The sequence below is a fragment of the Pollachius pollachius genome, assembly GCF_949987615.1.
Source record: "Pollachius pollachius genome assembly, chromosome: 4".
Classification (NCBI taxonomy): Eukaryota; Metazoa; Chordata; class Actinopteri; order Gadiformes; family Gadidae; genus Pollachius; species Pollachius pollachius.
In genome coordinates this window covers 15,068,130-15,091,872 of record NC_136937.1, presented here as the reverse complement: position 1 = coordinate 15,091,872, position 23,743 = coordinate 15,068,130, and the positions used below count along the sequence as shown (strand labels likewise).

At 43.2% G+C, this 23,743-nt stretch overlaps 3 protein-coding genes across 3 annotated transcripts; 1 reads left to right on the top strand and 2 right to left on the bottom strand.

Annotated features, from left to right (window-relative positions):
- Window positions 1–1,926: 1,926 nt before the first annotated feature.
- On the bottom strand, window positions 1,927–11,292 carry gmcl1 (germ cell-less, spermatogenesis associated). The gene is made up of 15 exons (XM_079734550.1): window positions 10,671–11,292; window positions 10,197–10,379; window positions 9,576–9,699; window positions 9,181–9,277; window positions 8,985–9,082; window positions 8,608–8,720; window positions 8,454–8,519; window positions 8,108–8,192; window positions 7,921–8,011; window positions 6,317–6,457; window positions 5,985–6,054; window positions 5,453–5,528; window positions 4,981–5,126; window positions 3,980–4,067; window positions 1,927–3,490 (listed from the first exon to the last, which is right to left on the bottom strand). Exons 2-15 carry the CDS (start codon window positions 10,373–10,375, stop codon window positions 3,347–3,349), a joined length of 1,518 nt encoding a protein of 505 aa, XP_079590676.1. The 5' UTR covers window positions 10,376–10,379; window positions 10,671–11,292; the 3' UTR covers window positions 1,927–3,346.
- A 526-nt stretch (window positions 11,293–11,818) lies between these two features.
- Window positions 11,819–18,498, top strand: ggcx (gamma-glutamyl carboxylase). Its single transcript, XM_079734210.1, has 15 exons — window positions 11,819–11,950; window positions 12,143–12,352; window positions 12,967–13,125; window positions 13,346–13,511; window positions 13,623–13,701; window positions 13,860–13,966; window positions 14,048–14,211; window positions 14,704–15,014; window positions 15,571–15,702; window positions 15,798–15,949; window positions 16,096–16,265; window positions 16,585–16,715; window positions 16,821–16,968; window positions 17,446–17,647; window positions 17,869–18,498. Exons 1-15 carry the CDS (start codon window positions 11,926–11,928, stop codon window positions 18,026–18,028), a joined length of 2,316 nt encoding a protein of 771 aa, XP_079590336.1. The 5' UTR covers window positions 11,819–11,925; the 3' UTR covers window positions 18,029–18,498.
- Window positions 18,499–19,340: 842 nt separating this feature from the next.
- On the bottom strand, window positions 19,341–23,525 carry snx24 (sorting nexin 24). Its single transcript, XM_079735181.1, has 7 exons — window positions 23,412–23,525; window positions 22,503–22,586; window positions 22,047–22,151; window positions 21,445–21,539; window positions 21,314–21,343; window positions 20,967–21,031; window positions 19,341–20,733 (listed from the first exon to the last, which is right to left on the bottom strand). The coding sequence occupies exons 1-7, from the start codon at window positions 23,478–23,480 to the stop codon at window positions 20,663–20,665; spliced, it is 519 nt and encodes a 172-aa protein (XP_079591307.1). The 5' UTR covers window positions 23,481–23,525; the 3' UTR covers window positions 19,341–20,662.
- Window positions 23,526–23,743: the final 218 nt, after the last annotated feature.

The window sequence follows — 23,743 nt, the reverse complement described above, 5'->3', positions numbered from 1 at the left end:
GCAGCATTTTTGGTTCTATGAGGTTCTATTTTGGGTTCTTCTCTACTGCGGGGGATATTGTGACTGCCCAGCGGAGTACACTCACACCAGAGCATGTCGACCAGCTCCTGTTCTTACACAAGAACTTGCATATTACATCCACCAGTTATTAAACACTTCTACTGTTACTGTTTAATAAGTTTGCACTTCCATGGTACACTGCCATTATTTCATTGTAGCACTGTTACATTTCTGTTTACTTTTCTTCCTCATATTGCACACTGTTTTTATATGAGCTGAATTCCAAGCCATACTTTTTGCACAATGTGTTGAAATGCAAGCGGCATACAATTGTGTAGCATAGAAAATGCAAGCTGCATTGATTATTGCAATGTTCATGTTCAAAGTCATATTTGTGAAAGAAAACCTTTTCCCTAATAATAAACATTGGAGAAGGTAATTCATCTGTTGATTGTCTTTAATGATCACAAAAGTAGGAATTGATTAGCCAACTATGAGGAGCAAACTCAGATGTATATATATATTTTGCATGGAAATACATGGAAATGTTAAAAAAAATTATTGTTGCATCGAGATGCATCGATAATCGGTCTAGAATCTAATCGTTGACCTCAGAATCGGAATCGAATCGAATCGTGAGGTGCCAAGAGATTCCCACCCCTAACAGCTACAGTGTATGGTTATAAAGGGAATAATGTTACTCGTTTTTAATACATGTGAATTCAGTCTGTATTCATTCACCACAATGCATTCCTAACCTTATCCTATCCAAATTAAATTACTATATAGCACTGCTATATCATATATTTTTATTTGCATGAAATTATTAATACAACTAATGTCAGCTACCTAGCTAGCCAGCCTTCTAAACTCACCACAACCTGTATGTCTTCTCTTTGAAGCTGGCAGTCACAAACACTACAGTCCAGTTCATTGCCTGACTTTAAGTGGTTTTCACCCATTTGACACTCAAGTATTCCTCTCTAAAATAACGCATCATGTCAGATAGGTAAACGATGGTATTTGTGGTAAACGATCGAGTTCAGTGGTAGCCGAAATCGACGACTGGACTTTCGCGCCGGTGTTACACCGAATTCTGCGACCCACCGAAAAGTGTGACCCCAGGGAGCGCTGTTGCATATTTTTTGTAGTGCACGAGTTTGAAGCGTAGACAGGCATGACAAAAACATAAATAAAACATAAGATCTCCCCCCAACCAATGACCTTTTTATTAAAGGTGTTTAATAAATACATTTGTTTTGATTTGATTAGCATTTTACAGACCCATACAATGATAGGGCGTTTAGTACGGTCCTTCACCGTTGCTTCTTTACCCATAAAAAACTACAGTCAGTGTTAAATTGTGCTGATTTACCTTTGAGCATTTCCTATTATAGGCCACTGTGTAAAACTCTGTTTAGAATTAATGTTAGTATCAAGAAAAGAAAGACCCTCCGGTGGGGGGAGATCCTATGTTTTTGTTATAACGCAAACGTGCATGTTGCAGAAAATGTACAAAAGCGCCCCCTGGGGTCACACTTCGGTGGGTCGCAGAATTCGGTGCAACACCGGCAGTATCTGTTTTCATGGTAACGGCGAACTTCACCAATCATGGACGCCGTGTTACACCTGGTAGTGTAGTGACAGCGAATAAAACATGTATCTCTTAAAACTTTTCTTTAAATTGTGGCATATACCATCGTTTTTTACTCTGCAAATGGCTTTTAATCAAAACACCAACCCTAATATACCCCCATTATCCAATATTTTGTTGTGTAAGTGAATAAAATCATTGCCAGGAAATAAATGACTTAATGGCACTTGAGCTCTGGTTGCAACAATCACAGTTTAATAAGCTTATATGACGGTATATGTTCATTGTCAATATCAAAAGGTACAAAAACATACTAATGTAATATGAAACTTAGTAAGCAGTAATATTAACAGTTCCCCAGAGTAGCTGGTGAACGAATGCACAGGAACACAATCAGTGGCCTAATCTTGTTCCTATTGTCAGCATGAAACCCTACTTCATGTAGCAGAGCATGACTCAGAACAACCCAACAAGAACACCAAATGCAAGGTCTAGTGTGAAGTAAGTAACGTGAAGGCTGGTGACAAACTACGAGGTCCCGTAGACATATTAGTATATAGTGCATGAACTATCATGAATTTATTAACAGGGAAAGAAAATAGATATCACACATTGATAAACGGTCTCTCAAGACCTTGAAAATGTCAATGTAAATCTTTGTGAAAAATGTACAGCAAGACTCCTTCTGATGCTTGGTACATGACTGGAACACCTCTCCGTAAAGTGGTCAGACATCGGTGACAGAGCAACTTAAATAAAGTAATACAAAAAACGTGTACAAAACAACGTGCTTCAAAATAAGAGTCCCCCACCGCTGACAACCAGGAGAATTCCCCCGATACGTAACCACCCCAATGGGTACACATGCTTTGAAACTAAACGTGGAAGACAAAAGTGAAAATCGCACCCCTACCACCCCCAAAATATATAAATATGCTGCAATTTGCCAATGCCCTCAACGCTTCAAACCCTCGAAACTCTGATCAGATGTTCAGAAAACGTGAACCAGGCCGCCATCGATTGGCTCTCAATGCTTTATTTGCTGGTCCAGTGATGAAGGCCGGAGGCATCAGAGAGAGCTCTACCCCGTGTGGTCACGACTCAAACCATAGATTATGAAACTGAATAATTGGGTAGATGTTGGATCTTGAAGCAGCGTTGTATCAATGACGTTATATACAGCGAGGTGTCAATGGAAGGCCCACGTCAGTAGATATGATGTCCAATAAGGGAGGAAGAAATTAAAAACCAAAATGGTGATATCATGTCTGATAAGGGAAGGAAAAATAAAGAATAACAACAGATAAACAAAAGCAGGAAATGAATGGGATATGCTGGAAAAGGATCTATTAATAGCACCACAGCTCAGTTGGCAGAGCCGATAATGGCAGATGTATATCTTATATGTAGAAAAATTAAATAAAAGCAAAACATAAAAACAAATAGTATAAATATAATTTAGAAAACAAGGACAATACAAGAAAGGCGTCTTGGATCAAAGTAAAAAACTGTTGTAAACACCACCTGGATTGCACGTAGACATCGAATGACGCGAGAACGTCCCGACCGCTCAGTCCCCCGGCGTCGGGGAACGTCAACGCTCAGAGACTGTCCAGAAAGACAGGGTGGTCCGATGAGTGGGCGGGTTGAGGGCCAACGGGGGGGTAACAAGAGAAGGACAAACGTTTGAGGCTTCCCCGGGGACTGGTGGGTCGCTGGTGTCGCCCAGGCGGTTGGGGCCGGTCGCTGGGGTCAACACACGCTGCGCGTGCTGCCCTCGGGCTCCGTGGACGCGTCTGTCCGATGGTCCGTCTGAGACGAGGTGTACAGGAAGTTACAGCACACGTACAGCGGGAAGGACAGCAGCCGGCTGTCCAGGTTCATCACCACGTACTCCTGGAGGAGGAGGAGGATGGTCAACCAGGCTTCACGTTGCTAGGGCCTTAAGCCACGTTTTCGCTGCTTTGCATACCTGCCTTAAAATCCACTTCCCCACCATCAAATATCGACAGTTAATATCTGAAATGTCAAGTCTTTCACACATGTTTTTGAGATCCAATTTTCCAACTTTTTTCTATTATATAGTATATTGTCTGTATGAAGGCTGATCTGCAGAGTGGACCAGAATGTGACCCTGTCAGGTCATGATGGTCTCACAAGGCTAGAACTGACCTGGTCCCTAGAGTGAGGATAGGCTTATCTTGTCTTTCTCCAGAGTGAGACTAGAATCGACTTGGTCTTATACAGAGTGAGACCAGGACTGACCAGGTCATCTCCAGAGTGAGACTCGCACTGACAGGGTCTTTATACACAGTGGGGCTAGGTCTCACCTGGTCTTTCTCCAGAGTGACCATAGGACTGACCTGGCCTGAGGCTAGGACTTACCTGGTCTTTCTCTAGAGTAAGGAGCTGGTGACCCGTTGACCGACTGCACACCAGCTTTCCGTTGCTGTCAAAGGAGGCCAGTCGTAACCTAGCAGGAGAAGACATGACAATAGATGTATTCAGACACTTATGGTGTCCTCCTGAAATGTGTTTCCCCCTTACACCAGCAGTGCCCCGAACCCGCCACTAGCAGTGCCCCCTGACACGAGTGTCCCCCTCACACTAGCAGTGGGTCCCTGACACAAGTGTCCCCCCTCACACTAGCAGTGGGTCCCTGACACTAGTGTCCCCCTCACACTAGCAGTGGGCCCCTGACACTAGTGTCCCCCTCACACTAGCAGTGGGTCCCTGACACTAGTGTCCCCCTCACACTAGCAGTGGGCCCCTGACACTAGTGTCCCCTCTCACACTAGCAGTGGGTCCCTGACACTTATGTCCCCTCTCACACCAGCAGTGGGTCCCTGACACTAGTGTCCCCCTCACACTAGCAGTGGGCCCCTGACACTAGTGTCCCCCTCACACTAGCAGTGGGCCCCTGACACTAGTGTCCCCCTAACACTAGCAGTGGGCCCCTGACACTAGTGTCCCTCTCACACTAGCAGTGGGCCCCTGACACTAGTGTCCCCCTCACACTAGCAGTGGGCCCCTGACACTAGTGTCCCCTCTCACACTAGCAGTGGGCCCCTGACACTAGTGTCCCCCTCACACTAGTAGTGGCCCCTGACACTAGTGTCCCCTCTCACACCAGCAGTGGGCCCCTGGCACGAGTGTCCCCCTCACACTAGCAGTGGGCCCCTGACACTAGTGTCCCCCTCACACTAGCAGTGGGCCCCTGACACCAGTGTCCCCTTCAGGACACTAGCAGTGGGCCCCTGACACTTATGTCTCTCTGACAATAGTGTTGTCCCCCCGGCACTAGTGGTTCACATCACTAAACGACCCCCTGGTGCAGCTGTGTTTTATTTGAACAAGCTCTTCTTGCTTATCCACACGCGACCCACCTGTAGGCCAGATGTCTGCGAGGTTGCAGGCTGACGGCGCCCCCACATGGCTGACTCAGGGTGTTCCTCTTGAACACGATGAACCGGTTGGTGTAGGTTACCAAGAGGTCAAAACCAAAGTTGAAGCCCGTCCAACGCCAGCAGTACTGTTGAAAACGACTCATTAACATGATGGATGACAGGATCTAATAACTTAAAATAACCATGACACATCACAGAGCGATATATCCGATAAATGTGAAATATCCATGACATATCACAGAGGGATGTACCCACTAAACTTTCAATAACCCCAACATATCACAGAGGGATGTATCAAACAAACGTTAAATAACCACAGCATATCACACAGTCGAGTATGCGATCAACTGTAAAGAACCAAAACATGTCACAGAGGGATGTATCCTTCCTATAGTTGCATAAAAAATGATATCCACGTCGGAAGGAAACAAGGGAAGCGATTAAAACTCACATCTCCATCCTTTGCAAGTTTCCGCCCACACCTCATACTGCTCATCTCAAAGTCGTCTTTGTTGGCGTCTTGTGGACTACACCCAGTACATGCAAACACAGTGAGACTTTAAAATGACTGTATTCTTAGATACTATGGCGCAAACCTTAAAACGACATATGTATGTTCCTGTGAAATTAGTATTTTCATAAACTTTGTGTGTCTTATTGTGTTCATTTATTCTTTCTTGAAAATGTTTCATCGAAATATCCAATAGCAGATTATATATACCTAATTTTTTCTTAGCTTGACGTTACCCGGTCATCCAAAACAGCCAATAAAAAGGGGAAATTTGAGCCTGTATTAACATCTCAACCTATGTTTTAAAAAGTTGGGGATTCGAGTAAAGATTCGGTCCAGGATACATCCATAGCACTATGTACCAACTACCTAACTTTTCATCTAGATTACCTTGGTTTAGAGTTTGTTTTTCCTTTAATACAGCAGTGATATATAGAGACAGTCTTGAAGTCTCCATCAGCGGATGACTTACCCGTTGTCATTGTCGAACTCTGTGCGGAGCATCGCAAACCACTGGTTCTTATACATGGAGGACAGCCAGTCTGATGTGAAGGATGGACCCAGGACGGACAGGTGGACAGGGGATGGAAAGAAGAGGACAGGATGGCCAGACGATGGACAGAGGATGGACAGGGGTCATCTCAAAGTTCTCCCATCATGCTCAATAATCACCCATTTGCTGCTCAGACCCAACAACCCAAATCCCCGGCTAAACTCCAGTGGGAGAGGATGCAGCATCTGGGGGAAGATAAAACAACCTTTCCTAACGCATCGTGTGACAGGTGAAACTGCAGCGGCACTCACCAGCAGGTAGTATGTTGTCTCGCTCCAGGATGCGTGCAGACGCCAGGTCGTTGATGATGTACTGCAGGCGGATGTGTTTGAAGACGGCGGGGAAGGGGGCCCCATCCTCCGTGTCCAGGAACGGCTCTCGCTCACACAGGTCTGAGGAGGCGGACGGAGGTGGGGGCGCTTCAGATTTGCGTCAGGGCCATTCCCACGGTAATATCGGATCCTCTAATTGTTTGACTTGCTCTAAATGACAAGCATTATTGAGAAATGCCAGCAACAAGTCTTGCATTTGCTTGCTTGTTTTAGGTGTTCAGAACAGGGATGACGATCGATCTATTACATTTTAAAATCACCCAAGTTCGAGCAACTAATCAACACCTAGAGGACTATATTATATAAGGTTTTATACCATGGTCTGGGGGAATACCCGATTCTGATTGGCTGCAGGGTGTGCATTAACCCCTGATATACGGACACCTGCTAAGTAGTTCCAGTCAAATTGTCTGTTTAGCCTTCAAAACGAGAGCTGGTAAATTGTGAAAAATGCATTAAACTGTTATCAGAAAACGCGATTATGTGCTATAGACCCTATAGTATAGTACCCTATAGTGTGATATAAAGGCTTGGACGAATTTCAAATTATAAATATGTACACTTTATGTTGAAAGTATAGACCGTCAGGATTCCCATTGAAGCAAATGGTGCAGTGATTCGGCTTTCAAAACTAGAGATGGTCAATTTTGAAAAATTTATGAATTTCGAATTATAAATATGTACAATACATAACGGTAGCTCTCTGGCTCATAGCTGAGCGGACTAGAATACTTCCTGTTGCCAAGTCGTAGCTAGGGTCCGTCCTATTTATTGGAGGAATAAACAACGTTTCTGTTGCATAAGAACCTTACGGGAGGGTAATGAATGTTCCAGGTATTGGTCAAACCCTCAGGCCTTACCAGGAAAACAAAGTTATGGCTTGTGAAAAACGTTATATTTGGATTGTAAAACGCATGAAAATATAAATGAATGGTCTTAATTTATTTTCTTTGCAAGTCACCATGGTATAAGCAGGATAGTGCCCTTCGAGGTGTCCATTATCAGGAATTAAAGGCCTCCGCGTCGCCCATTAATTCATGATAATGGACACCTCGTCGGGCATTATCCCTTACATATAGAGTCAGACACCTGTTTGGTGTTTAGATAGGACTATATTATATAAGGTTTTATATAGAGTCAGGCACCTGTTCTGTGTTTAGATAGGACTATATTATAAAAGGTTTTATATAGTCAGGCACCTGTTCTGTGTTTAGATAGGACTGTATTATATAAGGTTGTATAGAGTCAGGCACCTGTTCTGTGTTTAGATAGGACTGTATTATATAAGGTTGTATAGAGTCAGGCACCTGTTCTGTGTTTAGATAGGACTGTATTATATAAGGTTGTATAGAGTCAGGCACCTGTTCTGTGTTTAGATAGGACTGTATTATATAAGGTTGTATAGAGTCAGGCACCTGTTCTGTGTTTAGATAGGACTGTATTATATAAGGTTGTATAGAGTCAGGCACCTGTTCTGTGTTTAGATAGGACTGTATTATATAAGGTTGTATAGAGTCAGGCACCTGTTCTGCGTTTGCACAGCCAGGCATCAGCGTCAGCCAGCAGCTGCTTGATGGGGCCTTCCCAGGAGGGGTTCAGCTGCAGAAACATCCACTGCAGAAGGGATGAACCAATGAGAGAGGAGTTAGCACACTCAGCTACCACCCCTGTAGATGAAACAAGATGCAGCAGAGGTGTTTCTGCCCGTACCTTCTTAAGGGCCGTGTAGACATCCATCTCCACCTGCATGACAGACAGGTCTGACGACCGGATGAGCTGCTCCATCATCTCCACCCTGCACAGGAAGGAGGAGGCCATCACATTAGGAACCAAATACTAAAAAAATGACAAAAGATTTGAGACGAAAACCGAGTAATGGGGAAGTATTAATGGGTTGGGAATAGGTTAACCTATTGTAAGTGCTTTGCAAATTATTCTATGAACATCCTAACTGTAACGACAGCGAAATATTGTCATTTCATTTTCTTCTTACAAATGTACTTTGGATAAAAGCGTCTTCGAAATGCCCTAAATCTAATGCAAGTACCGAACATACCCAAGCTCTTTCATCAAGTCCACATTCTGGTGGGTCATCAGATTGTTGAGTAGCCACTCATGGCACCTGTAGTCAACACACACACACACATCATGAAGACAAACCCAAGGAAACAATAGTAACACACATTAACACATTAACCAGGACTCCGTACTTCTTAATGACTGAATCCAGGCCGTAGATGCTAGCCGATGCGAAGTAGCCGCACACCGTCTTCACACTGATGTTCTCCTTCATGGTCTCTCCACACTGCTGGATCAGGCCGTCCTGTTGGCGACACACACACACACACACACACACACACACACACACACACACACACACACACACACACACACACACACACACACACACACACACACACACACACACACACACACACACACACACACACACGTTAGGGAAATGTAAGTGGGACTGAGATGATTGTTTACCTCACAACTGCGTAACCAATGGAATAAGACAGAATGGAGTGTGAGAGCGACGACATTTCGGTGTATTTTAATGTACATATGTTGATAACTGACTAACCAGCTGGAGCATGCAAGCAGCAGCCAGGATGCTGACCACTCTGCTGGGCTTTATCAGCACATCGTCACGATACAAGGAGCCAAACACCACCTGCAGAGCTACAGACATGCGCACGTAAACACACACAGAGTTAGTCAGGGCTATTGTCAACCATGCATTTTGAAGCACATCCCTTTGATTTGAGATTCTATCTCACCTTCTGTGTCGATGTTCTGGTCAGGGATCTCCAGCTCTATCACCATCATATTGGACTCCCTCCAGGAGCCACTGAACATGCTGGAGAAATACCCCGACTAGAAGAGAAAGAACACGTGAAAACCAGAGAAAACTATTCACTGGTTTTCTTTTTCACCAAAGCGACTTGGTTTTTATATCTCATCGCTCCGTAGCTTCTCCTCGATAACTGCCCCTGACCAGCTGGCTGTAGCCTTGCATTGTTGAACACGTCGTCTGCGCACATCAATGTGTGTATCAATTTGTTGATGAATGGGTCAATGTGATGCACTCATTGTAAAGTGCTCTGAGTAGCTATCGGTTAGAAAATGCCTCTTTAAACTTGGTCCATTTTAAACACTTGTTGGTTGTTTTTACCTGACACAGGTATACTTTGTGGAGGTTCCATGCCTGTCCAAGAGCACATATGCGTATGTCACTATTCTCCCCGTTCAGAAACAAGGTCTGGTAGATGTATTTAGATGTGCTCTTCAGTTTCTTCCTGAAAAATGATAACATACAAACATTTGGTATTTTACATAAGTTCTCCTAAATTAGTAGGAATAGAAACAACATATCAGGAGAAACACAATCTAACATATTATGGGCCGATTCCCTTTAAAAAAACATTACAATGAATATGTCATTTTTTGACTGTGCACCAGCCAATAAATGTTCGCCTTTTCAGTAAAACCTTTAAAACCTCTCATTATAATAGACTTCAACACATTACAACATTCTACTTGATGACTTCACTTATAGTTACATGAACTATTAGAAAATGAATCAATTTTCATTTCCGCTTGTCAATAATGACAAGCGGGATGGTTACACCTGCAAAGCTGTGCTGAATAATCTGCTGCTCTCACATCAATTAAGATGTACGAAATAATAATAACAGCAAAATAAACTGCCAATGTTGTTGTCCAATGGACAGTTAAGTACCCCCCTCCGCCCCACATCTGGATGGTAAAGAGAACTCCTCTATCCATGCGTTACCTCCGGGGTTTATCTAGCAAGGCATCCTCATCGTCTTGTTCACTGTCACAGCAGTCACAGTAGGCGTTTCGTTTCCTCTTGTGACACACACAGGTGAGCTTCCTGCTGCTGCTCACACCCTCCACCAACCCTTCTGCTCCGGGAGGGGACGACTGGAACCGGCTGCCCAGGTTTCCCATCACCCTTTCATAGCAGACAATCAGTTAGCCAGCAATGTCTAGACAGCGTAATATATCTGTATAGATAACTAATAACTGTGCATTGCCTTGTGTTACAAGAAGGCACCAGAGGACGTACCATAATCAATCAATCAATCAATCAATCAATCAATCAATCAATCAATCAATCAGTCACCAATTAGTAGACACTCAAGTCTTAATGAAAATACTTTTGTTTTTTAATAAAATAAACACATTAGAATTACAAAGTCACAAAGAAAAACAACAACAAACCATGATTAAATAAATGGCTTACCAAATGTGCAGCAGAAGACGATCTCAGTAGGAGAGGGGTTTTGAAGGTCGGACTGTCTCTCAGCGGGAGGTTCTCCCACGTCAACAAGTCGTCTTTGTGTTGTGGTTCACCGGACGTGTCTCACTCCACGGTGTGTGTGTCTCTCTTCACGTTGTCTGGCTCACTCAACGTTTTGTGTCTCACTTCACGTAGTGTGTCCCCATCCACGCTGTGTGCCTCGCTTCACGTTGTTTGTATCAGAAGGAGGTCACCAGACGTCAAACAGGTCGTGGGTTGTGTTGTTGTTGTCCAGCTCCCAGCTGGTCGATAGGAAGCAAACACAGGTCAGAACTCGCCCGTCTCTGACACCCCTCTGGTAAAGATTATCTGTTCCCTGTGATAGCTTCACGTCTTTCTTATGCCACGGTTCAAAATTCAAAGCAACATTTTGATATCCAAGAGTGCTTACTGAGATGCAAACATCCAGCGGCTTAAGACCTCTGAGCGTGTTGGTTCTTCTACTTCTTCTACTACTGCTAGTTATGTGTCCTCTTTTCTACGGCTGGTTGTTTTTCACCTTCTCCTACTGCTAGTTATGTGTCTTCTCCTTCTGTTAGTTATTTGTGTTCTTCAACTGCTAGTGTTTATCTTCTTCTCCTCCTGTTGGTTAGGGTAGTTTTAACTCAGAGGGTACAGCCGCGCGTTAGCGCCGCCTGTTGGCCAACCAGCTGCAACTGCATCTCCATTCAATTACATACATAATACTGCCTTTTGTTTTCGTTTCACGTTTACGTTCTAAAAGAGAATTTTCTGGAATGGTAAATCCATGAGCGATATCTGTATATTCAGTTCAGACGTTGCTCTAATTGTGGGGATATTCTTTTTAGACTTTACAAATACATAAACTACAAATATTCAATCCGCTATTTACACACCACGCCTGGTAAGAAATAATTTATCCGACTCCATTGTAAATGGAACATTCCATAAATCACAGATAAAATACTGAATCACTTTCCCGGGCTCCGCCGGAAGACTACGCCTTAATCGCCTTTTAAGGGGGCGTGGTGATTAGAGGAACCAACCAATAGGAGAGAAGCTGTTTCCTGCTGCGATCCTGTTGACTGTCCCGTGTGTTCGTTCACTGTGACACGTAGGTTGACCACTAACCCAGCCAGGAGCTCAGCTCACTACCTGGTCCAGGGGAAGCGGGTGCTGAAGTCCCTGTCCTGAAATTCAGTTTATATCCCCCAGCTTGTTTACAAAAACATCAGTTATGGAGGCCAGGGGCGAGGGCGCAGGTAGTTATTATGAGCAATGGCTTGTTGTGTTGTTGTGTGAGCAGTATTTTGTTTTGTTTGTTATTGCCAGTTAATACTATGCCTGAATGACATTGTTATTCTAAAAGTATCACTATGTTGATTTGATAACGTGCAGATATCTGAACTGTATTGCAAAGTATGTCACAGCCCAGTGTTACCTTGGTGTTGTAGGTGTGCAGTCTGCTGACCAAACCTCCGGGTCTGGAAATGAAGGCGAACAGGTAGAGGATACGACCGCACAGGCCGTCAAGCCACCAGAAGGAAGAATGAAACGTATATTTGGGTTTGAAAAGGAGGACTTCTCTTCCTGGCACCGCATCGTGTGCCTCCTGAACCGCCCCACCGACCCTGCAGCGTTGGGCATTTTCCGTTGCATGTTTGGTAAGCTTCTAGTTTGAGTGTTTCGTACTGGCAGAACTGGCAATAATAGCTTTTAGTAACCAAAGCAGATACACGGATAAGCGTATTGCATAGCTATTTCCATGGGTCGGAGTCTTGGCTTTAGTATTCGTCTTTCCTCAGACGAGAGAATACTGTTCTTCCTAGTCTTTTAGTTGCTAAAGGGCGCCCACTGCACTCTCTTCAGAATGTCTTGTGCCTTATTATTAGGGCTTCCTGCTCTTTAACTACTCTAATTGGTAGAGAGGTTGGTCCTTCTGGAATGTTCCTACCATCTTCTCCCATCTGTTTTTGCTTCGTCATTACAGTGTATTATTTACTTTAAATACATTTTAGGACGAAGCTATACCACAAATGGTGCACAATTTGACGTTTTAAAAATACAAATACAATGCTTCCTGTTTTCCCTTATATTTAATGTGCATTTCTGACATTAAGTAGGTGAAAAGGGAGAAGAAATTGCCCCCTATACCATTAGGACAGCTGTCTGTAATCCAACCTGTATCCATCCAAGGCGATGGCATCGTGGTCTCTGTTGTTACTGGTGCATTGTGGGCGGAGCCACCATGCTGAAGCTCCACATGTCTTCCCCTCAGGGATGCTGATGGCCATCGACATCACCCAGGAGAGGGGCCTCAGTCACCTGGACTACAAGTACCTGGACGGGGCCCCCATCTGCCGCTTCCCCCTCTTCAGCTCCCTGGAGCCGCTGCCTATGGACTGGATGTACCTGGTCTATGTGGTCATGTTGTTGGGTGGGTTCAATGGAGGGTTATGTTTCTGTTTGAACTGAGAGGGGGATAAGAACTGCCCTGACCTCTAATCCTCGTGGTGTTGTTTTCTTTAGACAAATATGCTTAAGATTGGTGCATCTCAAAAGTATGCTTTCTTTAGTCACTTCTAGTAGTAGTAGTTTCTTTTTGAGTTTGTACGTCTTGGATTATAACATTGCTCTCATTTGCTTCTCTCTGTAAGGTTCTGTTGGGATCATGCTGGGTCTTTTCTACCGGCTGTCTTGCCTCATGTTCATCTCCACATACTGGTACGTCTTCTTTCTGGACAAAACCGCCTGGAACAACCACTCCTATCTCTACGGCCTGATCGGATTCCAACTCACACTCATGGATGCAAATAGATATTGGTAAATATCTATTATATAAATTTATAAAGATCTATTCTGTATATGTTCATACGTTTGTATTTCGTTACTATATTTGTTGAAACTATTTTTGTATTTTATTTTTTTTTGTAGGTCACTTGATGGTTTGATGAAACCCAAGAAGAGGAATGCTGACGTCCCGCTCTGGAACTACAGCCTCCTGAGAGTACAGGTCCGGATCGTTCTTGATTTGCATTTCAATTGAATGAATGGCGTGACATATTTGTTAAAGTAGCATTGTAGTAGTAGTCTTTCATTACACAAATCGGCAGTGCCGAGTGACTTCAGTCAGTTTCCCTAATGGTTATAAATGTTTACAATTCCTTGCAGATATTTATTGTGTATTTCATCGCTGGCATCAAGAAGTTGGACGCAGACTGGGTGGAGGGGTACTCCATGTCCTATCTGGCGCATCACTGGCTGTTTGAGCCCTTCCAGTGCGTATATTGTCCACACGCTTGACGTCTCCTGCTCCTATGAGGCCCCTCGTGTCTCATCACGGTGTCTCTCCTGCTCAGGATGATCCTGTCAGTGGATCAAGTCAGTCTGCTGGTGGTGCACGGAGGAGGCCTGGCCCTCGACCTCACGGCGGGGTACCTCCTGTTCTTCGACGCCACGCGGCCGTTCGGCATCGTCTTCGTCTCCTACTTCCACTGCATGAACTCTCAGCTCTTCAGCATCGGTGAGTCTGTACGACTTTCTCATGGGTCAATTCATGATATTGATTGGCTGATGATATTGGTGTCCGGAAATTGGTTCAATCAGTCACTGCTGTTCCGATTTGTTAATTATGTTGAGGAATTTCGACTTGTCTCATAAAGTTGTCCTATACTTGATAGTCAAAGTTCCTGTTTACTTTTAAGACCTGTACAGCATTTATTCAACATCCATATCACATGTGGATATTCCACACAAAAACTAAAAACAATTTTTGTCTCATTTGGAAGTTCACAGATGACTCAATTGCTACAATAATTTAACAAATGATCGATATGAATTCATTGCAGTAGTAGAGTAATGCATCATGCATCATGTTTGTCATCACACTTTGACAGCCGTTTGAGCAGGTTGTCACGTGGCAGACTATCCCCCATATCTAATAAAGATGAACCATTGGTTTTACGCTAAAATCATTGTCCCCTTTTTGTACCTCTGAACCCTGACCTCTCCACAGGGATGTTTGCCTACACCATGCTGGCCACCAGCCCTCTCTTCTGCTACCCCGACTGGCCCCGGAGATTCTTCGCCCGCTTCCCGGCGCCCCTGTGGGCCTTACTGCCCATCACAGCCCCGGGGCCCCAGCCCAGCAGCTCTTGCATTTATCCAGAGGTCCAGAGGGGCGGCAAGAAGGCCCCTAAGACCCCGTCCTCCAACACCACCCCCAAAGTCTCCCAGCCCAGGTTTAGACACAAGCTGGCCACCATCTTTGCATTTATCTACGTGGTGGAACAGTTCTTCCTGCCTTACTCACACTTTATCACACAGGTAAATGTGCCTCGCTTTAAGGGTTGTTTCTTTTTATTCAGGCAAGATAGGCCACTAGTTGTCAGGTGGTCGATGTCCTGCGGTCCCATTACCAATGTCTGAACTCATTCTTACTGTTTCTTAATGACATGTTAACATAAGTAGTATTTATGTGAGATATACAATACTTATGTGTGATGTACAGATCAAAGTAAATATACAGTAATCCTATTTGATCAATGTGATGTATTTAACCTCATAAAGGGAAAGTCCTTTTGTAATCCACCAGATATAGTTGCTCAATCAGGATCAACGTGGTCAGTGAACCCCGAGAGCAAACAGTAGCAGAGTCTGGCTTAGTCACCAACCACGTCCGCAACACCGCTTATATAATGAATGAAAATTTGAATCGAGTTGCATGCATTGAAAACAACTGAATGGACATGTTACATCAAATTCACGTGAATTAACAACACCCAAGCCACCGCTTTTGTTCAGAGATATAATTTCAGAGGCAAAAATCTGATTACATGGATGCGATACTGCAGGTTTAAAATAAAGTCCTTCCTGTTCCTAGGGCTACAACAACTGGACCAACGGCTTGTACGGCTACTCCTGGGACATGATGGTGCACTCACGCAGTCACCAGCACGTCAAGATCACGTACAAAGACGGAACGACGGGAGAGGTCGGATACCTCAACCCCGGGGTGAGTGACTCCACGCCACGCCCTTACACACACCTGACGTGAGCGGTCAACCCCCCTCTGTGTGGTGTCATGAGCCTCGTCATGTGATCCCCTAGGTCTTCACTCACAGCCGGCGCTGGAAGGACCACGGGGACATGCTGAAACAGTACGCCGTCTGCCTCAGTGCCAACCTGCCCCGTTACAACATCACCGAGCCAGAGATATACTTCGACATCTGGGTCTCCATCAATGAGCGCTTCCAGCAAAGGTATGTCAAACAAATGAAGACTTGCAGTCAAGTGATTCATTTAATAATTTCATACTAACCGTGACCTGTCATGGTTAGGATGAAATAATTGAAATAATCCCATATGGTTGGATATGTCATGCTATTCTTTTTCTGGGTTCTGGAAGGATCTTTGACCCGCGCGTGGACATCGTGAAAGCCGATTGGTCTCCGTTCCGTCCGAACCCCTGGCTGATGCCGTTGCTGGTGGATCTGTCCCCCTGGAGGACCAAGTTCCAGGAGATCGAGAGCAGCCTGGACAACCAGACGGAGATCGTGTTCATCGCTGACTTCCCAGGTGTGTGGATGTGGTGCGACACAAGCTGTACCACGTTCAGCTTGTGATGACATGTTACGTCGGAGGGCTACCTGTGGTCCTCGTATTGGAGGCTTCAGGAAGATCTGGTTCTCTGATTGGATAATAGAGGGGCTGTTTGTGCACTGTTAGACCGATTTGAAATATCACTTTAACGGTGATGACATTTTTCCTAAAGACTCCGATAAACAAAACTAAATACTCACTCTCACTCTAACAAATACAACATTATCCTACATTTTGTCATGCGTGGAAACCCATAACATAAATATGAAAGCCTTGTTATTCCCACATCCTGTAGGCCTCCACCTGGAGAACTTTGTGAGTGAAGACCTGGGCAACACTAGCGTGCAGGTCCTCCAGGGCCAGGTCACCGTGGAGATCACAGAGGAAAACAAGAACTACACACTGGAGACTGGCCAGCAGATGAAGGTACCTCAGAGGAACCTCCAGAGCCCCCAGCTTTACTCCACGACCAAAACACTTGGCAGAAAGCTTACGTAAGCTTAAATAAAAAAGAAATGTGTCTTTCTGTAGCTACCCCACGGCGCCTACCACAAGGTGTACACGGTGTCCGAGGGCCCGTCCTGCTACATGTACATCTACGTGAACACCACGGAGGCGGCGCTGCAGCAGAACTTCACCAGGCTGCTGGGGATCCAGGAGCGTGTCCGCAACGGCACGGGTGAGAGAGAGGGAATCAGATAGGACACGTCATGTGACTTCAGACTCCAAGGTCTAAACAGTGACTGTTGAAAAGGCTGGGCTATTTATCTATGGCCGTTATCAAGGAGTAGGTCTATATGATATTCCCCTGACAAAGTCGATGACTAGAATTACAAAGGTAATAAAGTGTATTGCAGATATTTCAACTCCTGATAGAACTTATGCATAGAGCTAAATGGTGTTCCTTTTTTTTGGTAAATTCTAACTTAAACCTCAATTTATGGTCTCTCATTATAACAGACATTTTAATTTAGCCATTTTTTTGGTGTTTTTCTTATGGTCATATGATGAATGTAACAAACTAATATAAGAAGAAACGACAGTACGAAGGAGAATCTAAACATGAGGAACAAGAAACTAAAGAGGTTGACACCTGATACTCGGCTGTCCAGCAGAGATGAGGTGCGTGTGCACTAAACTGTCCTCTCCCAATCAGAAACGGAGCCCCTCCCCCCAGAGCTGCTGCCGCTCATCGCCACGGACGACCAAGGGTCAGAGGTCAACGCCACGGACCCCGTCGTCCAGCTGTTCCTGAGGAGGCAGCGGCGCATGAAGGAGGTGAAGAAACGCAGGGAGGCCAACGTGATGGAACGCCTCAACCGCTTCACCGTCAAGAAGTACTACCTGCTGAGAAGAGGGTGAGTCACTCAGACAGGAAGTACTACCTGCTGAGACGAGGGCGGGTCACTCAGAACCCAGAACCGAAACCTTTCAGTCCAACCATCTACCATAGCTATTTGATACTAGCTAAAGTATCAAATAGTTGAACCCACAACCACTTCTCTGGGAGTCGACCAACCCAGCAACTCGACTAGTCGTGTCTGGCACACAATACACTGTTCTGTGTTTTCTATCTCAGGTTTCTGATGACGGCCATTGCACTGCGCAACCTAGCGTTTGGTCTTCCCCCATTGGACCAGCTGACCAGGGAGGTGGCCTTCGCCAACATGAAGGAACCTTCGCAGGAAGCCAATCAGGACGGACCTCTCAAGGAGGAGGCGGGACATGGAGAGCTTTAGGGCCAATAGATAAGATCCCGAGAAGTCCCAGCCAACAGAGGAAGGAAGGATTGAGTGACAATGGAAGAAGGACTGCGTGAACAAAAGGATATTGATAATCTTGGACTAATGGACTGTTACTATGGCAGGAGCATTAACTGCTCAGCAATTTAAAGTATTTTAATTGTCCTTTAATATAACACGTCCTGCATCAGATGATTTCTTTTAAGACAGTATTTTGTTACAATCGTTTACAATGAAAGGACCAGTTTGAGTTATGCTTTAGTCAGAATGTTATCCAAATTATGCTTCTTTACTTGCCTGGTATTTTTTCTCAAACCATATTTTATCTGAAGTGTAACAGATGTTTTTTAGGGACGTCTTGAGCTCCTGTGAGGCATTTGAGAATCCACTAATGTGAAAAGTTTCTTTACGCTTGACGATAACGGTTGGTACTGCCATCATGTTTTATATGTACTTTTTAAATAATAAATAAGTTGGATGAACCTACCTCTCATCTATACTTCCTAAAAGGTACGAACACCAAGCAATACAGTGACGAAAGGATAAAGACATGCAAGAACTATATTCAGTATCCATGTGAAATTCTGATGCAACTCTGAGTGTAAATAAGTTCAGGTGAGCTTGGATATTCCATAGCATCCTATGGCCATTATTTTCAGGGATTGCATGATTATCCACTTAAAAATACAGAACCTATATTTAGTAAGTAAAGCCCGTATGGAAACACAGTCAGCCTGCATTCATTCCAGGTCAACCAATCAGAAAGACGAGGGGAGCTTGTGAAATCAATGAGCTTTATTGGTGTGAGTTTGATAGCTTTCAGATCGGCCATCCTAAAGTGCTACAGTACCATCCACAGTGTTATTTATATGATCCATTATGGCACAAGTGACAATTATCCTACAGTCAGAACACACAACAGCCGTGGTATAAATAACACTTTTAATATAGATCTACACGCTTGTATCATTGTTCTGTGGTGTCAGGCCATTCTGACAGCTGTTATTTTAAAATCAATACACTTCATGGAATATTGTTAATGCCTTAGGTACGAATTTAAATTACAGTATTATTGTAAGTGCAATGTATTCTTTGATTGAAAACGTCATGTGAGATTCACAATATGCACGCTTTCATGTTGGACAGGATAATCAAAATAAAATGGAACAGAATGAAAAAAAAAAGAATACTTCATGTGAAATTTTAAACAATGAATTGCAAAAATATTCAGTCGCTCTCATGAAAAAATAAGCGGACACTATGTTACATAGTATACAATGTTACATGTCAGTATCAACACACGTCTACACTGATCGTTTTCCGTTTAACCCTTCATACAGTACACGTTTATTCTGTCCCGGATATGCAAGACTCAACATGATCCTTGTTTATAAAAACAAATGTTTAAGATTATTAAGACGCCCACATACAAGCTGAGGTTCTGACATCAACCCTGTGGAATAAATATGACCGCAGCGAGCGAGCATGCATCAACAGGTCCACTGCTGCGGCCTTTAGTGTTAAACTACGACCCAAACCTTACGGGACGTTAAGAGCCCTGCATGGAGAAGATAAATCACATCCAGGCTGCAACAGAGCAAGTTAAACATGAACCATTAATGCCAGCCATGTGCCATGCTTTTTGATCATATTTTCTGATTTGATTTAAAACACCAATTTATTTTAAGACACTACATGGAAAGATTAAGACAGTGATTCATAGAAGGTATTTTGCAAAGACAGTTTTGAGTGCTAAATTTCATCTCTGATGAATAATATCAAAACTAGTTATCCTAGCTGGTTTTCTGTCTTCAAACAGTGTTGTCCTTTCAGGACTTTAATCCATTGTAATAAACATTATTATATCATCATAATATACATTATACATTATTATACCCTTTTTCCCTGCACCTTGTTATTACTACATGACCTTCTTCATTAAACACAAAGCAACACGATGGATCAACAATGGATCGACCGTTAAGATGCATGCTGCCAATATCAGGCCTGTTGTGATGAACACCCACCAATGTGACCTCATGGTGGAGCTTCACCTTCTGGGTTCTGCTGCCTAATGGAGCTTTGTGTTGTTATTGGCCATGGAACTTAGCTGTGCAAACATTGACACAATATCTAGGCTCCTTAGGTTTAGAAAAAACACAGCTTTGTTCGTTTACATTTCAGGGAAGCCCAGGTTTAGTGTTAAAACCTGATAGTCACTCAGCAATACCGAGCAGGGTAAATTTAACCTAATCCCCTGACCATATTGTTTTATGTATTCATTTAATAAGAAATAAATAATCTCTTTCACTATTTAGTTTCAATGCTCTTCCAAAATGGTGACGGAAATATGTAGATGCTGTTTTTAGGATAAAAAGAGTCTGCCTTTCTTCACTATAAAGTAGGTCAAATGTAGATGAGGTATAGGCCTACCTGCCGCTGTTTCACCACTGCATTCTTGTTTCTTTCACACCCTTATGCAGAAGTACCTAGTGGTACACTAAATGGAAGTGATCATAAATGAGGGTCATGTGTCTTTACACATCACACGCACACACAGACACACACACACACAAACGTAGTAATCCCTTTGTAGTGACAGGTGTTTTCGACACACAGGGTGCCAGGGCCCTACCTGGGCTGCAGGTCAGGGTAAAACACCCCGTGTATGACCCCCTCGCTCACCACGTTCGCAAACGTATCTACAACAGAGAACAAAAGGGTCTTTCAAATGAAGTCCTCCTATAAACCAGCTATTATTACAGAAGGAATACAAGTTAAAAGTGATAACAATATACTTCTTACATATATAATATTGACCATAACAAAAAGGAACAGCTATCTGGAATAGAAATTGACCAAAGAGCATACAGTAGAATGCTTCATCATCATAACTGTGGCAATAACTGTGAACAGAAGGGAGAAGAGATCGTACCGTGGGCGGTGGGGAAGAGGTAGGGGTCCCTCAGGTAAAGCATGACTGGCTGGTGAGTGAGTTTACTGAGAGAGAGGGACAGAGAGCGAGACGTACAGGCAGTGAGACAGTAAGTAAATAAAACCTGCCCACTCGCTGGCTCAGAGTGTGAGCATGCGTTGCCGGGTGTGTGTGTGTAGTAGGTGGATGCCAGATTAGCAAACAACGATTAAGGCTTTTAAAACCCAGCAGAAGGATGAGACACTAATATTGCTAGATTATAACATTATTATATGGTTTGTCTTTCAGTTACCGTACAAGCTTTTGTACGGTAACTGAGATGTATACGGTAACATCTAAATGGTTACCTCAGTTCATCAGAATCGGTTTCAAATGACCTAAGGAGGGACAGAGAGACGGGTTCAGATGGAGGTTAGGACTTCTGGACAGCGTCTGTGAAATTAGGAACTCTTAGAACACAGAACCGGTTCCAACTCACCCACAGCTTTCTGTTTTCGGCACTGAGGGAAAATGCCGTATATTTAAGAAATCCAGGAATATCTTTGGAAGAACTTCGTTCTCCATGATTATAGTCTGCAGAATAGAAGAAAGTCACAGGAGAAAATTACACTAGATTTGGAAACCAGAAGGAAAGCGGCACTGTATTGTTCTCCCCAAGGTAGGAGTCGTGAGTTAGCGGAGATAACACACAAACATATCTCAACCTCAACCCTCAGCTACAGCTCAGATAGTGCTGTACATCTACAAAATCGAATCTAAGAGTGGGCCTTTATAGTGCCAACCCAATCACATTAGTATCATCACAGGTACAATTTGATGTAATAATTCCATTTTCAGACCTATCCTTAAAAAGGTACACTTGTACAGCCATTTATGCTATAATATCCCTATCATATCTATAAAAACTATAACATTTAACCTCTGATTATTGTGGAGCACTTACATAATTGTACTAATAAAATTATAATACTTAAATAACAGTAATAGTAATAATAATACTATTATTATTAATAATAATAAGGCATCAAATAAGTGCCTTAATAGTATTTGTTAAATAAAGCACAGTGCACTGAGCCACACCTGTAAATAGAGCTCCAGGCCATGTCTCCTCTGCTCCAAAACCTTAGGAACCCAGTTCCTCACATGTTTAGAAGGCACCTCCGGTGGTTTGATGCTCTTCTTAAGCTATGGCGGTGGTGGACAGACAGCGGAACCCATTACAAACACAAATAAATAGTACAAATACCCATGAAGACTCCCCAGTAAATCACCATGCATGCAAATAATGTTTGTTGATCTATTTACAAACACATAAAAAGCTATATCTAAGCCTAATAAGCTCTGAATCCATTAGTGACAAATGCAAATTGAAGTGACCCCTAACCCAGGAAGTCTAATGTTATGACCCTTGATCTAGTGGTAGACCACTGTTGACGCAGTATGTGTGAATCTATGTCTCATCAAAGGATTCATTGGGAACTGTTTGTAACAAAGTATATGCGTTTTGAGCAAAATGTTTAAAACATCCAACTGTACCATTTTATGAAGGGCGTGAAATTCACTGTAGCGTTTCTCAATGGCATGCTGTCGGCCATTCATCAAAACATCGATTTTAAATACCTACAAGAGGAACAAAGACATTTTATTATGTTTAATAATGACATAATTCCACAATATTCTTATAAGGCTTAAGAGAGTGTCTTTCAGGAGTTAGCCTGAAATCATATGTAGGAACAAACTGACCAAATCTGGTCAGAAATGTTACATGGTCAGTAATGTTCATAGCCAGTACATGGACATTACTTGCTTACGTCAGCTCATTTATTAAGAGGAAGCATCTTTCTGCATGTGTCAGATTTAAACCAAGTGACAAATTGTTTTACTTCCTACTAAAGTGAATCACATCTTCTAGATAGAGTATACATAGCAAATTATAAAACAAGTTTAATCCGATAACATATCAAGAGCCCGTGGGTGCTAGCAGAATAGTCTACCGGTATTCAAGTTGTATTGCTGTTCGAGGCTATCACTGACAGCTCATTGCATATTCAATAGATCCGTATGTCATTCATCAGTTGTAAACTATATTGCAAATGATGTCCTCACAGTGATGATCCACTAGGTGTCTAAACGAAGAAATTACAGACATTTAAAGAATGTAGGGAATGTTCGACCTCCTCAATGAAATAATGTGTTTATTTCCCCAGTAGATCAGTTTTGGTTGGGAGGTGGTAAATAGTCGTAAACATAGGCTGGATTGTATAACAAATAGATCAATACAACACCATTGTTAAACAGAGGCATTATTCATATAATTGAGCCACCGTTATTTTAATAGAGATACTTATGTCCCATATGAGTCATATAATGTGATGTTTATAAGATCTAGCGCAACTTAACCAGAGGTCAAGAATGAAGCGATGAGAGAGCTTGAGAACATCTTACCGTGTATCCCTTCTCCAGGGAGCTGATCTCGGAGCGGAACGACGGGATAGACACTCTGATGGGGGGCATCTTGAGGAGGATGTTATCTAGCTGTCTGCTGCTGCTGGTATGTACAGCTGATGATTACACTGATTACTGCGCTCCCCCTGAGTTCACCTCAAAACGACTGAAATAAACGAACTCACTAAATCCTGTGTACTGCCGCCCAGTGGTAAGGAGTATATCGGTACAAGTGAGGATCAATTTGAAGATTTTATGGGCTAATTACTATTGCACAAAATGATCAAATATAATATGATATATATATATATATATATAAGTATTTAATTTAA